The 18,722-nt window shown below is 39.3% G+C and overlaps 1 protein-coding gene across 1 annotated transcript in view; it reads left to right on the top strand.

Moving 5' to 3' along the window:
* LOC126281725 (uncharacterized) overlaps positions 1 to 18,722 on the top strand; it is a 53,666-nt gene that overhangs the window by 21,977 nt on the left and 12,967 nt on the right. Inside the window, exon 2 of the mRNA XM_049980904.1 lies at positions 10,003 to 10,032. Coding sequence (XP_049836861.1) covers positions 10,003 to 10,032 — 30 coding nt within the window. The remainder of the gene's footprint in view (positions 1 to 10,002; positions 10,033 to 18,722) is intronic.

Raw genomic sequence — 18,722 nt, 5'->3', positions numbered from 1 at the left:
TAGGTGTAATATAGGACATGTCAAAGTGTTAACATTTCTTATCACTTATTTTTCTACACCTTTAGCTTACATTTTTACATTACTGATAATGAGTAACAATATATACAAATTTAATGGCATAAGTATTCTGCAACACTGTAACTCTCTTTTTCAATGAGAGAGTCTTTAAGTTTCTTTGGAAAGTCATTGTGAAGTATACTATCTTTCAGGGTTTTGGGCAGACTTCTTAGTAGTATGATACCAAATTACTGGGGTTCTTTTTCTAGCATTGCCAGTCGGTGGGGTATGCTCCGTACTTCATATGTGATAGTTGAGGATGGAATCAAACTAGAGGCACACAGTGAAGTTAACAAATAAATATTCTGAGGTAAGCACATGATCTTAAAGGTTTTAGAATGCCAGATAACTTAGTATAGAGAGAATAAAACAATGGAAAATCCAAGATGGAATTATGACAATATTATGAAAAGGATAGATTGCTGCTCACCATATATTGGATATGTTGAGTCTCAGATAGGCACAACAGAAAAACTGTCGAGCAAGTAAGCTTTCGGTCAAAAAGACCTTCAGTGGAATTCACCAACACATGCCCCTGCCCACGGGGCGCGCGCGCGCGCGCACACACACACACACACACACACACACACACACACACACACACACACACACAGTCTCTGGTTGCTGAGGTCTGATCTGGCCTTGACATGCAGAGACTGTGTGTGTGCGTGTGTGTGTGCGTGTAATTCTGATGAAGGTCTATATGTCAAAAAGCTTACTTGTTTTACAGTCATTTTGGTGTACCTATCTGAGACTCGACATCTCTACTGGTTATCTGACATTCAGGAACTGTGAAACAGTACAGATTTTTATTCCATCCACTACTATCATCATCCAGCTTAATATTTGCTGCTTTATGACAGCCGTAGTAGTAATAGTAGTAGTAGTAGTAGTAGGAAGAGGAGGAGGAATGGTGCTATATTGAGGTTAATATTTAGCACCTGTACATCAGGTTTCTACAGATACACCAGAACCACAAGAGTCATTATCAGTCTTTCTAAGATTCATAGTTTTGGGAAAACTTTTGCCCCAGCTTCAATAAAATTGCTGTCAATGGTCTTGGAGGAACAAGCCATTGATTCAGTATTTGTTAGTATACTGATGAATATAAACGGCAGATCTACGGTGCAATTAAACTTCATTACATTCGTTACAGAAGTGGGAAACCCAGAATTAAAAAGGAATTGGGCAGTTATATTCCATATCTCAGAACTGAAAACAAGAAGGAATATTTGCAAACAACTTCAAAAACTCCCAATATTTCGACAGATGCACACCCTGTCAGTTCAGAGGCACAAATGCATTGTGATAGTGTTGTGCAAAAAAATTTAAAACCTTAATATGTGAGGAATGCACATATCCCCCCCCCCCCCCCCCCCCCACACACACACACACACACACACACTCGAACACCACAATGCCATTACATTACCAAATATGACCAATATCAGAAGTTATTAATAGTGAATATTAAATACCAATGGGCGAGAAAGTCACATGTGTTATTTGATGAGGAAGGGAGCAGAGTTCAAGCAGAATTTAAGGGAAAACTTTAGTCTTCATTTTTAAGTTAAGACATCTTGCTGCACACCTTGAGCTGAACATAGAAACATTTTATCACTAGACTGGGATTTGGGTGTTTAGCCCATCACCAGTGCCATCTGGTATGGAGGACAAATATATAAATGTATATGTATTGATGTCTATAACATAAGGAACATTTATAACAAAAACTGAAATTCCTTGTGTAAAGACAGCTGAGTGGTCTGATGGGTGGCACATATATACACAAGCAACATAAAACAGTATTTCCAATAGCTTTCAAGCTCCTGCTCTTTTTCTAGCAAAAGAACACACATTCACACACAAGGAAGCGCACTCACATGGCCATGATGAGACTGATTATTGATTATCATTTTTTGAGAGCATCTACACCTACATGATACCACACAAGCCACTGTATAATCCATGTAAAGTGTACTGTACTGTAATGTATCACTTTGGTGTGAAATTGTGTGTTGCACGAGCATTTACCAAATCAACAAACAATAATTAATTACCACTATAAAAAGTTTATTTAGGTAAAAAAATTGGTATAGCTTGGTGTTTGGATGTGCATTTTATTTATTTGCATGTATTCTGGAATGGATGGACACAGTGTATCTGAACGATAGGAATCTTACTACGTTTTCAGTACCTGCTGGTTGGGTGGTATATTCTGTGTCATCGGGCTCAGCTTTGAAGATATGGTACAAGCCATGGAAGAAGAAGGACCATCACAATTCCAACGACGTCATGTGGACAAAAGAAAAAATGCTATTTCTATATTCAGTTGGTATCTGTTAACTAAGACACAGTTGTGGATATAGTCGATATTAAGTGTTTATGATTTTCCAAATAACGAGCCAACGTTTTTACATGTGGTCATTGTAAACGAGATTACAGTATGCAGCACATTGTTTGCGAGAAGCTCATATTTATTTTGAGAATTTGGGTGTTGTAGTGTAACTATTACTTTCCAGCAATAATTGGTACCATTCGCATGAATGGACACAGGCAGACAGTCTTTGTTGGTAATGAGGATCACCCTGTGGCTAAACATGCCTTGGTGCACGGCCAGCACATCTTGGCACAGTGTTAAACCGTCCGGGTTATCTGGATATTTCCCACCAACACCAACCTATCCGAACTCCGGAGATGGGAACTCGCTCTTCAGTATATCCTCTCTTCTCAATATCCGCCAGGCCTCAACCTCCGCTAATTTCAAGTTGCCGCCGCTCATACCTCACCTGTCTTTCAACAACTTCTTTGCCTCTGTACTTCCGCCCGACTGACATCTCTGCCCGAACTCTTTGCCTATACAAATGTCTGCTTCTGTCTGTGTATGTGCGGATGGATGTGTGTGTGTGTGTGTGTGTGTGTGTGTGTGTGTGTGCGCGCGCGCGGACACCTGTCCTTTTTTTCCCCCTAAGGGAAGTCTTTCTGCTCCCGGGATTGGAATGACTCCTTACCCTCTCCCTTAAAACCCTTATCCTTTCGTCTTTCCCTCTCCTTCCCTCTTTCCTGAAGAAGCAACCGCCGGTTGCGAAAGCTAGAAATTGTGTGTGTGTGTGTGTGTGTGTGTGTGTGTGTGTGTGTGTGTGTGTTTTATTTATTGTGCCTATCTACCGGCGCTTTCCCGCTTGGTAAGTCTTGGAATATATATATATATATATATATATATAAAGATTCCAAGACTTACCAAGCGGGGAAAGCGCCGGCAGACAGGCACATGAACAAAACACACAAACACACACACAGAATTACAAGCTTTCGCAACTGGCAGTTGCTTCGTCAGGAAGGAAGGAAGGAGAGGGAAAAATGAAAGGGTGTGGGTTTTAATGGAGAGGGTAAGGAGTCATTCCAATCCCGGGAGCGGAAAGACTTCCCTTAGGGGAAAAAAAGGACAGTGTACACTCGCGCACACACACACACACACACACACACACACACACACACACACACACATATCCATCCGCACGATTCCAAGACTTACCGAGCGGGAAAGCGCCGGCAGACAGGCACATGAACAAAACACACAAACACACACACAGAATTGCTAGCTTTCGCAACCGATGGTTGCTTCTTCAGGAAGGAGAGGGAAAGACGAAAGGATGTGGGTTTTAAGGGAGAGGGTAAGGAGTAATTCCAATCCCGGGAGCGGAAAGACTTCCCTTAGGGGAAAAAAAGGACAGATGTACACTCGCACACACACACACACACACACACACACACACACACACACACACACACACACACACACACACACATCCATCCGCACATACACAGACACAAGCAGACATATTTAAAGGCAAAGAGTAGTACATCCGTCCTTTTTTTCCCCTAAGGGAAGTCTTTCCGCTCCCGGGATTGGAATGACTCCTTACCCTCTCCCTTAAAACCCACATCCTTTCGTCTTTCCCTCTCCTTCCTGAAGAAGCAACCATCGGTTGCGAAAGCTAGCAATTCTGTGTGTGTGTTTGTGTGTTTTGTTCATGTGCCTGTCTGCCAGCGCTTTCCCGCTTGGTAAGTCTTGGAATCTTTGTTTTTAATATATATATATATCCACACCAAGTAGAAATTCTGCCTGTTGTCCTGTATCCTCCTACAGTCTCTAGACAAAGACACCTTCCTATACACACAGCTTCATCAACAAACAACTGCAGATTGCTGCTGATCCTGTCCATCAGATCACTTATGTTTCCAGAGAACAAGAGCAGTCAGTGGGGCACTCCTGGCAGTATCCTTGTCTCTGATGAACACTCGAGGACAGACTGGGTACTGGGTTCTATATAATTTAAGAAGTCTCCTAGGCACATGTACATGTGGGAACCTATTCCTTTGCTTGTACCCTTGTTAACTGCCTGCAGTGGGGCACTGTTTCAAATGCTTTCCAGAAATCTAGGAATATGAAATCTACATGTTGCCCTTCATTCACAGTCCACAGAATGCCATGTGAGCAAAGGGCAAGCCAAGTTTTGAATGAGTGATGCTTTCTAAATCCCTGATATGGAGTATGTTCGAGAATTCTGCTGAAAACCGATATTAGGGATATTGGTCTCTAATTTTGCGGTCTGTTCTTTACTCTTCTTTTGTACAGAAGTCAGCAGTGCTTTTTTCCAGTCACTTGGGACTTTGTTCTGGATGTGAGATTAATCATAAAGGCAAGATAAATAAGAAACTAATGTCATAGAGTACTCTTGGGAAAACTGAAATGGTATTCCATCCAGAAGTGGCAACTTATTTGTTTTCAACTCTTTCAATTATTACCCTACCTTTCAGTTACTTCCCTACACCAGGGATGCCTATTACTAAAACCCCTACATAGGGGTCTGTGCGACAGTTAAACAGCAGTATGTGTAACTGATGCATTCAGTCTGAAAGTTAAAATTTCAGCTTTCCTTTTGCCGTCTTCTACTGGCATGACAGAATGGTAGACTAATGACTGGATAGAAGCCTTTGACTTGCTTAGAGTTTTACACAGTACAAAAAATTTCTTGGGTTCTCAGCAAGATCTACCACTAAGGTATGATGGTATAAGTTGTTGTATACTTTGCACATAATTATTTTTACAGACACACAAATGTATACTTACTTTTGTCTGTCAACATATGCACATTCTTTTTTGAAATGAGAGAGCAACGATCTCTGCTGTTTTTTTATTGAACCACAGTGGGTCTTTGTGACCTTTATCCACTTACTTGGCACTTTCTCCTCCAGAGCATGATTATTAACAGTTGATTTACACTTTACTCATAATTCATCTCTGTCCATCATATTGGAACTAAATTATATCCATTCACTGTATAATTTGGATGCTAACAACTGTTTATCTGCTCTTTCCAGCATAAATAATCTACTGGCCTTCTTGATTGTTTTATTAATTTTAGTAACCCTTGTTGCTATGTCATAATAATCACTAATCCTTGACTGTCTACTGATACTGTTGTTAAGGTCAGGTTTGCATCTATAAAGAGTACAATGTTTCTATTTCGTGTGCGTAGTCGAACTAGTTGCTGAAGGCAGGTTTCTGAAAATGTGTGCAAATTTACTTCACGAGACTGTGTGGCTATACCACCTGCAATTAATTCATGGACACCCCAGTGTATACTTGGTAGGGTAAAGTCATCCCCAACTAATATTGAATGATCACTGTTTTTGTACAATAGATTAGATTAGATTAGATTAGATTAGATTCAGTTTTCTTTCCATAGACCCAAAAAGTGAGATGATTCTCGTGGGTGTGGAATATGTCAGAAAGTATAACATAAAAACATAAAACATTTGAATATAATACTTACTACCCTGATCATTTGTCACGAGACAATCGAAATAGGTTAATACAATGCAGTAAAGTGGAGCAGCTAATATTTATAGAATTAACATGCCGTCAGAATGAAACACTGTTATGCACTATTAATAAATTTATCATACACAAATACCTAATCTTGATTGTTGTGACCAAGTGTTGTGAAAACTGAAATCTAACCTATATTTTTACTTAAGTTGGCCCCAACAGTCTCTGTTAAGATATTCGTCTATGGAGTAGAAGGAATTGCCTATCAAAAAAGACTTTCAAACTCTGTTTAAACCGTGCTTTATCTGTAACCAAGTTTTTAATAGTTGCTGACAAATTATTGAAAATGTGTCCCTGAATATTGGACCCCTTTTTGGACCTAGGTAAGTGATTTTACGACTGTATGTAGATTTTTCTACTGAGCGTAGACTTTCTTTGACTGATTCTGCAACTGTTATGGTGGAATTGGGTGGCTGGTAAAAACATCCAATGATTAACTTGAGTTCACAGTGCCTTGTTACTTGCACCTGGATAACTTCACAGTTAGATGTAATTTTGAACTCGATAGATGAAATATTTTTGTCAACTGCAATGGCTGTGTTGTATAATCGGTCTTTTCAGTATACCTTCCATACCTCACTAAATATTACAGAGCATTCTACTTCAGGTTTCAGCCAGATCTTGGTTCCGTGAATAAAGAGTGCGGCAACTAAGTGTTCATCAGAGGACCTCAAACTACCATGTAGTCTTAAAAAAAAAAAAGAGAATGAGAAAACTCTAGAGGTACTCTGTGATCTGAATAACTGCTCCCTATCAAGGGGAATCCTAAAATTCTCCATCCCATAATGTAGGTTCATAAATCTGCAGCTAAGATAGTCACACAATCAATGGAGCCATTGGTAAGGAGCCCAGCCAACTCTGGGTAAGATGTTACAAACCTCGCTTCTGAGACTAGTGGTCTTCATCACTTTCACCAGCCACCCACACAATCAAGATTGCCTAAGAACCTAAACAACATGCCAGTGGTGTCAGCATGAGCCAAACCTTGCAAAAGACTGGACCCTCAATAGCTACAGGTTGTTTCTTGTTGCTTTTTGGCATGTAACAGCTGAGATCATATGTGCCTGATGATAACCACAGGCAGTGCCTCCTACACGCCTGGGCTGAGGCTCCCCAGCAGACATACCAAGTGCACATTGGACTTCGTTCCAGCCCTGCACACTATTTCCCTAAGGGGCTCCGTAATGCACACAACATTGGAGCTCCATATAGCAAGAAAACCACTGTCTCTGTGTGCCTGCATGGATTCTGTTGCAGGAGTGCCCACCTGCCCACCCCGAGGATGACTGGGCAGCTGCCTTGGCTGATTGGAGTGGGGAGAGGGAAGGAGGGACGCACGAGGCAAGGAGGGGCTAGCAGGTCACTCCAAGGCAGGTTGTTTGTCAGACTACTCTAACAAGGCAGAAAGATTTAGAGCAAGGGTAGTCAACCTTTCTTACATAACACCCGTTTTTGTACCTCTGTTACTAGGAGTACTTTCTAATGCTCACCGCTTCCATGGTAATCGTGGCTTACAAAGTGGGAAAGTTACTTTACTTTATACATTTTATAAAGCAAAGTTCCAAAAGTTAAAGCAATAATAATAATAAGCCCCGTGGAGGCCCGGTAAAAGAGTAGGCCTCCGGTATGTTCTGCCAGTCGTAAAAGGCGACCAAAAGAACAAACCACTAATAGGGGTAAGACCCCTTTTAGTGTGATTAGTTGTGTCCTGAACCAACTAAAGAAGCCTGGGACAAGCGCCGTTATGGTTGGGGACGACTCTTGAACCCTATGCCCGCCCACAATGGTAACGACACTGCCAGCAAATTGGAAAATGATTTAAATCCAAATAGAGATGTTTTGCGGGATATGCTTCCTGCAACCACCCTAGAAGGAAAACAAAGACAAAGGATGAGATGGTCAGATGAAGTTAATCGGCACCTCATGTTCTGTTATTACCAAGCAACAAACCTAGGAACCAACACAACTGGATACAGATCACAAGTATACACAACATTTATTACCAGATACCCAGAATTAAAATTTTTAACAGAACAATGACTAACTGATCAGATCCATGTAATAATCAAAAATAACAGGATACCCCAGTCAGAATTAGAAAACATCAAACAACAAGTACAACAAATACTGGGACAAAATAATGTGCAATCAGAAGAAGAAGAAGAAGAAGAAGAAGAAGAAGAAGAAGAAAATACAGTAACGGACTCACACATCCCAGAGCAAACAAACAAAGAACAACACACATCAATTAAACAAACAGAGGAAAACGAAATCTTAAGACTGCCACCAGAACAAGTACAAAAAGAACACGAAGTGACACACATGTTAGATGTAGAAGAAAAATTTCAGCTGACATGTATAGAATACAAAGACACAAATACAGACGTTAGACCATTCTTGCATAGACCGCCAAATAACCCACAAGTCGAAACAACAATAAAAACTATCAACACAAAAAAATGAAAACACAACTATGGAAGAGTTACAACTACCGGTTTATATAGGAGCACTCACTACACTAAATATACACACTAGGCAGAGATCAGAACCAACCAACACACAGAAGAAACCCACAAAACCAGCATGGCAACACAGGCTACAGATCGGAATAGAAAAACTGAGAAAAGACATTGGACAGCTAACACAATTTATAAGAAAAGAAATATCAGACAAAAACGAAAAAGGTTAGGTAAAATCTCACAACAAGAAGTGATAGAGCAATTAGATGAAAAGAAGCAGAAATTACAAGCATTGGCCAAACGACTTAGAAGATACAAAAAAAAAGTAAAAATAGAAGGAAACAAAACCAAACATTCACCACAAACCAAAAGAAATTTTACCAGACAATAGATAACACACACATTAAATAGACAATCCACCAAACATAACAGACATGGAACACTTCTGGAGCAACATATGGTCAAACCCGGTAAAACATAACAGGCATGCACGGAGGATAGAAGCAGAAACAGACACATACAAGATGATACCACAAATGCCTGAAGTGATAATTTTGCAACATGAAGTCACCAAAGCAATTAATTTTACTCACAATTGGAAAGCCCCTGGAAAAGATAAAATAGCAAATTTCTGGCTAAAGAAGTTCATGTCAACACGCACACATCTAACTAAATTATTTAACTGTTACATTGCAGACCCATACACATTCCCTGATACACTTACACATGGAATAACTTATATGAAACCTAAAGATCAAGCAGACACAGCAAACCCAGCTAAATACCACCCCATAACATGCCTACCAACAATATACAAAATATTAACTTCAGTCATTACACAGAAATTAATGACACATACAACACACAACAAAATTATAAATGAAGAACAAAAAGACTGTTGCAAAGGAGCACGAGGATGTAAAGAGCAACTGATAATAGATACAGAGGTGACATATCAAGCTAAAACTAAACAAGTGTCACTACACTATGCATACATTGATTACCAAAAAGCTTTTGATAGTGCGCCCCACTCATGGTTACTACAGATATTGGAAATATACAGAGTAGATCCTAAATTGATACAGTTCCTAAACATAGTAATGAAAAATTGGAAAACCACACCTAATATCCAGACAAATTCAAATACCACGGCCAATACAGATTAAGCGTGGAATATACCAAGAAGACTCATTAAGTCCTTTCTGGTTCTGCCTTGCTCTGAACCCACTATCCAACATGCTAAATAATACAAATTATGGGTATAATATTACTGGAACATACCAACACAAAATCACACATTTGCTATACATGGATGATCTAAAACTACTGGCAGCAACAAATGAGCAACTCGACCAATTACTAAAGATAACAGAAGTATTCAGCAATGGTATAAATATGGCTTTTGGAACAGACAATATTGTTTTTCAATAATTTGATTATGTTCACTTTTCCTTCATGCAAGTGTGGAAGCGAATCGGGTATTTGTGATGTTTTCAGAAATGAGAGTTGTTCCAATGGCTTGTCCTAGTTCAGGAGTGTACTGAAATGTTCGGCTAGAATTTCACACTTATTTTTTGTATTCATTTCCAGAGCTTCATTGTTGGAACCACGGGCTAAAAGGTTAGTAGCCAACAAAGTTTTCTCTGAATGTCTTGTAAAAGGTGCGGGCATTTTCTGGGTAAAGTTTTCTTCTATTTTGTTCAACCTCTTGTTGTTGTTGTTGTTGTATCTTTTTTCCAATGGAATAACTTCAGGACAGGTTTCTATACTTCTATGAATTTTTATAACTTCTCTATTGTTTTATGAATACTAAAATTATTCCAGGCTTTAATCCTATATTACACAGCTTGATTACATGTAATATTCCACCACCTATGTTTTCGATTTCTCTCAGGCTGACCTAATTTTATTGTTTGTGTCACTTTCTGTGCAAATTAGGACCAGTTCATGGTTTCCACCCTATGGTTTAGGATAGGTAAGACAGATATCAAGTTCTACGAGAGGTCAGGATTGAAACAAATCTTCAGTTTAGGAAAGAAATTAAACAGCACAATTCTAGCACATTTGATCACCAATCACAGCTGTCAATTATAAATTTTTACCAGAAATTTTATCTCCACCAAGTTGCACGTCAGTCCTAGGTAATTGCATTGATGAATTAGTCACCCAACCCAGTTGACATAATCTGCCTCTCTGAACACCATGTGACCACTGGTATAGGAACTAGGCCTAAGCACAATGAGAAACTCAGACAGGAGAGTACTGCAAATGTTAGAATAAGGAAAGGTTCTCATAAAAGTATAATTAAAAATAATGTAAGTATATTTCATCAAAATATTGGGAGTTTAAAGAATAATATAGATGAGCTTCTGGTTTGTTTAGAAGATTCAGAAGCTGAGGATGAAATAGATACACTATGCCTGTCTGAGCATCACGTTTTTACTGATATGGATAAGGTAAATGTAAGCGGATATAAGCTCTCTGCACATGTAATTAGAGAAAATATGGAGAAAGGAGGAGTTGCCATATATGTCAAAAGTTACATTGTGCAAAAAGTATAGAAACAAAAAAGTTTTGTGTAGAGAAACATATAGAAGCATGTGCCTGTGAGCTTAAATTAAATAAAGGCACATTTATAATTCTAACTGTATACAGCCCCCCCCCCCCCCCAAATCGGGAAATTTTCATCTATTTCTGAAAAATTTGGACTGCTTGTTGTGCTATCTGTCAGGGGAAAGCAAATGATTATTTGTGGGGACTTCAATGTAGATTCTCTGAAAAAGGATAATAGGAAAAATGACCTTGAAGTATTACTCGGTTCTTTCAATTTGACACCTGTTATTGATTTTCCTACTCGGGTGGTAAAGGATAGCAGCTCGCTGATAGACAACTTCTTTATAGACCAAGATAAGTTTAACCAGATAAATGCTCAGCCTGTTGACAATGGTCTTTCTGATCATGGTACACAGCTAGTTACAATATATGATATAGCTCCATTCAGCAGTACTAAACAGTCCTCCAAAGTAGTATGTTCAGTCAACGATTTAACAATTGCAAATTTCAGTGAAAGCCTACAGCAGTTAGACTGGGATGAGGTCCACTGTGAACCTGATGCCAATTTAAAATGTAATTTATTTCATGACACTTTTGTAAATGCATTTGAAAACTACTTCCCCAAGAAAATAGTTAAATATACTCATAAGAAACCATGTAACAAACCATGGCTTACTAAGGGTATAAAATATCGTGTATCTGGCAGAAAGAAAGAGTAGTGACCCAGAAACTATCAAACATCTGAAATCAGCAACTCTGATATTCCAAATTGTTTTAATTTTATTATTATTAAAAGAGAAACAGGTCAACCAAGAGCACAAGAAGACAGTATTACCATCAAATTGAATGAAAACTTTACGAAAAAAAAGTCAGAAGTTGAAAATATTTTTAATAATCATTTTCTAAATGTTGTGGATATAGCAGGATCCAGGTGTTCATTAGAAGATGCTAGGCTGTTAATGGAAGAGGCCATACCTATGCAATTTGATACAATTACAATCTCACCCACTTCTCCCTCTGAAATTAGGAAAATAATAAACTTGCTTAAAAGCAAAAACTCGCATTGAATTGATGGCATTTCCAGCAAAATACTAAAAGCTTGTTCTCAACAGATAAGTAAGATTCTCAGCCACCTGCGTAATAGCTCTCTGGAACAGGGCATTTTCCCTGATAGACTGAAATATGCTATTTTTATACCTTTGCATAAAAAAGGGGCTAGATCTATTGTCAACTCTTACCGTCCAATCTCTCTTCTAACAGCTTTATCCAAAATTTTTGATAAAGTAATGTATTCAAGAGTAGCTTCACATATCTGTAAAAGTGAAGTACTAACAAAATGTCAGTTTGGTTTCCAGAAAGGTTTTTCAACAGAAAATGCCATATATGCTTTCACCAATCAAATTTTGAATGATCTGAATAACCGAACACCATCCATTGCGATTTTTTTGTGATCTCTCAAAGGCTTTTGATTGTGTAAATCAAAATTCTGCTAGACAAGCTCAAGTATTGTGGCATGAGTGGGACAGTGCACAAATGGTTTAATTTGTACCTAACTGGAAGAGTGCAGAAAGTTGAAATAAGCAGTTCTCATAATATGCAAAGATCAGCACATTCCTCAAACTGGGAACTATCAAGAATGGGTTCCACAAGGGTCAGTCTTGGGCCCTTTGTTGTTCTTAATATATATGAATGGCTTGCCATTCTATATTCATTAAGAGGCAAAGTTAGTTCTCTTTGCTGATGATACAAGTATAGTAATCACACCTGACAAACAAGAATTAACTGATGAAATTGTCGATAATTTCTTTCAGAAAATTACGAAGTGGTTCCTTGTAAACAGACTCTCACTGAATTTTGATAAGACACAGTACATACAGTTCCGTACAGTAAATGGTATGACGTCATTAATAAGTATAGACCTTAATCAGAAGCATATAGCTAAGGTAGAATATTCAAAATTTTTTGGTGTGTCCATTGGTGAGAGATTAAATTGGAAGAAACACATTGATCATCTACTGAAACGTTTGGGTTCAGCTACTTACGCAATAAGGGTCATTGCAAATTTTGGTGATAAACATCATAGTAAATTAGCTTACTACACCTATTTTCACTCATTGCTTGCATATGGCATCATATTTTGGGGGTAATTCATCACTGAGGAATAAAGTATTTATTGCACAAAAGCGTGTAATCAGAATAATAGCAGGAGTCCACCCAAGATTATCCTGCAGACATTTATTTAAGGGTCTAGGGATATTCACAGTAACTTCTCAGTATATATATTCTTATGAAATTTGTTATTAACAACCAAACCCAATTCAAAAGTAATAGCAGTGTGCATAACTACAATACTAGGAGAAAGGATGATCTTCACTATTCAAGATTAAATCTAACTTTGGCACAGAAAGGGGTGAATTATACTGCCACTAACGTCTTTGGTCACTTACCAAATAGTATCAAAAGTCTGACAGATAACCAACAAGTATTTACGAAGAAATTAAAAGAATTTCTGAATGACAACTCCTTCTACTCCATAGAGGAATTTTTAGATATAAATTAAGAAAAAAAGAAGAAAAACCAAACAAAAATAGTAGTTATATTAACTTAATTATGTCATGTATTGGAAAATTTGACTCGTTCCACATCATTACGAAATATCGTATTCATGATCCGTGAAACTAGCACTAATCTAATCTAATCTGGACTTAAGTAATTTTTCTTCTTGTTGAGTTCTATGAATCTGGGATCAGTCCAGCAATTTGTGTTACTCTTGTCCATTGTGTGTTGGACTGAAATTTTACCTTTGTGTGTTGGGGGGCACATGTGCATCCTTCAGATGAATAATCAGAAGTGACTCTCAAAATAATAAGCAGCATACTTTCATAATCTTCTTAACCATAGAGATGAAGTTTGCCCGTTCCCCCTCCCCAGTAGAACTTTGCTGCTTTATGCTCCAGAACAGCACTTCTTGTTAAGCCAATATAATTCTTTTGGTTATTTAAAGTTGAGAACACTCTGATCATTTGCAGAACCCAGCTGGCTATTTGTCCAGATGAAATAAGGTAGTCAATACATTTGACAAACTAAAAGATATTTTAAGTGAAAAAGTTCAGTCTTCCTGCTCTGACCTGGAGCACAACACTAGGAACGAACAACTGTAAAAGAATTACAATGTTATTGGATCAGAGAATGACAACAATAGTACATTGTAGATAGCCATGGAGTGACAATAAGGAGAATGCAGAACTGACACACATCTTGGAAACATTAAGAACTTGCTATAAAGACCCTGTTTTCATCTGGTGTCACTGGCTTCATGCTGCAAGGCATCCAGGTGGCTGCGGCTGGTAACTAAGGTACCTCTGGCAGCTGCTTTGTGTATCTATGGGCGTGCTGTTTGAACATCAGTGCAAATTATGCTTGCTGTAATGTCTCAGCTTGTGTCTATGATAAGTGTAGTAACTGGCAGTTTACTATACTTCCCACATTCCTCCTCCCTTACATGTGGTGTGGAGCAGGTGTGGGTTGCGAAGGACTGTGTCATGGTCCACGATGCTCTTAATACAGAGACGTCCATGGAGGTGTCGGAGGGTGGCAGTCAATGGCACAAGCAGTTCCCAGTCCACCTGGACCGGTGCGTATGGGCAAAATGATTGAGGGAGGAAAGGGTACCCCCCACCACCTGTGGACTCTGGGAATGGCCAGGGGCAATGAACAATGGGGTGTAGGGCCCCTGGCCTGAGGAGGATACCCTGCACCCATCCTGGAGGCAGCTGGTTCTGAGGGAGTGCCACGGGTAGAACCTTTGATGCGAACCATGAAGATGTGGCAACCCGAGTATGGATGATGGCAGAATCCAGTGATGCAGTGAGGGATAACCAATGTAATATCTTCTAAAAAAAATGTGAAAGAGAGCAGGTGCAATAGTGACCCAGAACATTAGTCAGTCCAACGTACTGCTGTTGCTGAATGCTTCTTCTTCTTCTTCTTCTTCTTCTTCTTCTTCTTCTTCTTCTTCTTCACACTTAAGGCACTGCCCAGCACTTGGGGCAGCCCATATGCTCGTGCTGTCCAAAACAAGAGGGGCATGAAGGAAGTGACATTCACTATTCGTGTTGGTGACAACGTAATTTTCCTTGTTGGCTCGGGTGATGGCTTATTTGTCGAGCAGCTATCTCCAATTTCCCCAGTGTGTTTGGTTCCTTGTGCTGGAATTGCATGCTGATGGTGACAGCAACATCGCTACAAGCCTTTTAATTGGCAGCCCCCAGTGTGGGAGACTTGTAACAACTGTACGATATTCAAAACCTCCCTCAGTATAGGGTCCTCAAGCTAAGGGCATGTTGACACACCTCCTTATCTTGGTTTGTACCAATGATATCACCTCCGACCACAGCATCTGCATATGACTCGTAAGACTCGGCAGCGGCGAACTTGCACGTAAGACTCGGGCTGTTTAGCTCCGCGCTGCCCAAGTGTGGTGAGATTGCTGTGGCTGTTTGTGACATTAGTAGAGGTCGACATGTGCAGTGATCACGTGTGTATGCTTGCGGTCATAGGTAGACAGCAAACTACTCACATCACCAAAAGAAAGTGTCGCTGTTCCTTGAAGAGAAGCAGAGTAAGTAATGCATGCCAGGGGATATCGGCAATAAGGAAAGAGCTTTACAAGCCTCCTTGTCAACCCCTCGGAAAGTCATGAAATGTTGATAAACCCACTTCTCGTCAGTGTCCCTGTCTTCCATCGATTCATCATAGGGTGGGAATGGCAGCAGGTGAACAAGCGATGGTGGAGCCTGGGTCAGAGTAGCCAACAATTGCTCCAACGTGACTATAAGCACCTGCTGTTGTTGCAGAAGTGACCTGAGTAAACCCTCCAAGGAAGAACTGAACAGGAGAAAAACCACAAAATTCAAAACACACACAACTTTGACACTCCCTTATTTTCACTTGTGTTCTAACTAGGACCACAAGGAAACACACGAGCTCAATTTTATAGAGTCATGGAGAGTGACAGCAACAAGAATACAATGTAGATAGTGTCGCAGAATATCAACAACAAGAATACAGACCAGACAGTTACATGTAGTAGGAACATTAACAACTGAGAGCCCAGAGGCCCATGTGTAGTTTACAAAGGTGCTCTCTCTGTCTGGTGCTGCTGGGTTCACATGCTGTTGTGTGTGTGCACGGCTCTCCAGGTGACTGGTCAGTGATGTTGCTGCCCCTGGTGACTGCGCCGTGTCAGTGTTCATGTGCACTATGTTTGCTGTAGTGGCCTCATGTGCATGATAATTTCTTTTCTTTTCATACTTGACAGATAGTGGATATGCAGAAAGAAATTCTTCTAGTATCAGCTCCAGCTGTACTTTCGTAAAAATACACTGGCCTACAAGTTTTCCTCACAGTTGTAACAGAAGTCACAACTTATTTTCATCTGACTTGCTAACTTTTTCCCCTGAAGAAGGTCATCCATGGCAATAGTGGGGATAGAGCCTGTGTGTGAAGGCATTTGCCCAATATGCTGACGGTCTCACCAAGGCCTTCACAGACAGGCTCTACACCCCGACCTAGTCCGCAAAAAAATCTCCCGTGCTATTTCGCCCCACACCCCCAATCCTCTCACCACCCTCAAAGGAGTGCCCCCTTTGTTATCCAATACCACAGTGGACTGGAACAACTGAATCACACCTTTCACCAAGGCGCTGTTAACTGTCATCATGTTTGATTGCCTATTATATCATACCCTAGAACAAGGGTATCCTACCTGAGATACTTCCCACCCCTCCTAAAGTGATGTTCAGTCAGCCACCCAACCTTCACAGTATCTGAGTTTGACCCTATGCCACTCCTACTCCCAAACCCTTGTCACAAGGATTATATTCCTGTCGAAGACCCATGTGCGAGAGCTGCCCATTCCATCCACCCATCGCTTTTTATTTCAGTCCTGTTGCAGGTGTATCCTACCCCGTCAGGGCCTGTGGTCCATGTGTGAAAGCAGCCATGTCATTTACCAGCACTGCTGCAATCGTTGTACAACTTTTTATATTGGTATGACTACCAACCTGCTGTCCATCAGTATGAATGGCCACTGCCAAACAGTGGCCAAAAGCAAAGTAGACCACCCTGCAGCACAACATGCAATTATTAAGGAGAAACAAACTGTTGAAAGAATATTAACAAAGCACTGGAGGGAGAAAGGGGAGCAGGTTGCAGCAATGCAACACATGTAATGCACAAGTCAAGCATACATACAGCAATGTTTTAAAATGGTGGTAGTGCATTTTACACAGAACACAATAAGATTCAGTACATTCCAAAGACTCCAGCACTGAACTTCACTGGCAGGCATTCCTGTGTTTGAATAATGGTATTTCAAAAAAGTGTTGCTTTAAACTAATGAATTTTAAATTTTTGTATCTCTTATCAGTTTCAACTTTTTGATAATTGTAATTTATCCTTCTTTGACTGTGGATAAAAAGTGGTCAAAATTGTGTTGCAATCCCTTAGAAAGAAACTTACACTGCATGAGTAAATGTCGTGGAAATATAACTTATGGACGATTGATCTGAACTTATTATTATCTAATTATTATCTAATGAAAGAAAACCTGAACTATTGATAATTGAAAGCAAAAAATCTTGTGGAAAGGTACAACTGAGTTGAAGCATGTCTAATGGGCCTGAGTTTGTGGATGCTAAAGAAGGCTTGTATTTGTTGAAAGCCCCTGCCTTCATTATAGAAATCCTCAGTAATAAAGAAATGTATAGTCTCAAAAAATATTGTAAAGATACAGCTGACAAAATAACAGTGAAATTAAGTGAAACCTTCTTTCAGGAAGAAACCGATGAAAATCTAGAAATACTTGGTTGTGATGATACACAAACAGAAATGATTGACAAGTTTAAAGGAAACTAGTAAAAGTTAAACATTTTCAGTGTTGAGTTTCCTACCTAACTCATATAGAAAAGAGTCTGGAGTAAGCAGCTGCAAAGTATGAAGAAGAAGAATAGAAAAAAGTGGAAGAAAATGGCCTAATCTTTACATCTGACCCTAAACCTGGACAGTGTTTGTCTGCTAAAACTGTTCTGTTAGTGAAAAAGTTTCATTGTAATGATAGTACTAGCAGGTGAATGCCTGACTAACATGATTACATTTTTATGGGAAACGATGCCCTATGCATATTCAAAACAGATTAATTTTACGAAACCTAAGAGAAGTGTACAAACTTTTCATATCAAATTGCATTCTCAAAATTTGCTGTATTAAGGCCAATAAATTGTATTATAGCTGGGGCTAGTGGGATACTCACTGTTTGCATTTGTTTAAAATCATAAAAATGGAAATTAAGGATAGCTGGAGCAAATTTGAACACAATGTACAAAAAATTTATGAAAATCTAAAGGTTTCAAGAACCAGACCAATGGTTGATTTCACATGCACTGCCCAATTAATCAGTCTTCTTTTGTAAGTGATAGCTTTATTAATCTTAATAGTTCAGGGAAGCATAAATTCAGCATGCTGTTTACAATTGAAGTTCAGTTCAGGCTTAACTTACTTCTGTTGAATATGTTTTTCTTTCTAGGGACAGCATCCTTCACAATGCTTTGATTTTTCTTTTTGGTGATATTATTAAGGAATACATTGGTTGAAATCCATTACTGTTTTGCAAATATCTTGAGCACGGTGACTATCACATTCTCTTTCCCAGAGCAGTTCATTCATTAAAACTGAATTCCACACTGGGTTTCAAACCA

The sequence above is a fragment of the Schistocerca gregaria genome, chromosome 7, assembly GCF_023897955.1.
Source record: "Schistocerca gregaria isolate iqSchGreg1 chromosome 7, iqSchGreg1.2, whole genome shotgun sequence".
Classification (NCBI taxonomy): domain Eukaryota; kingdom Metazoa; phylum Arthropoda; class Insecta; order Orthoptera; family Acrididae; genus Schistocerca; species Schistocerca gregaria.
The sequence above is the reverse complement of the archived record's forward strand: the minus strand, read 5'-3'. Positions and strand labels throughout refer to the sequence as shown.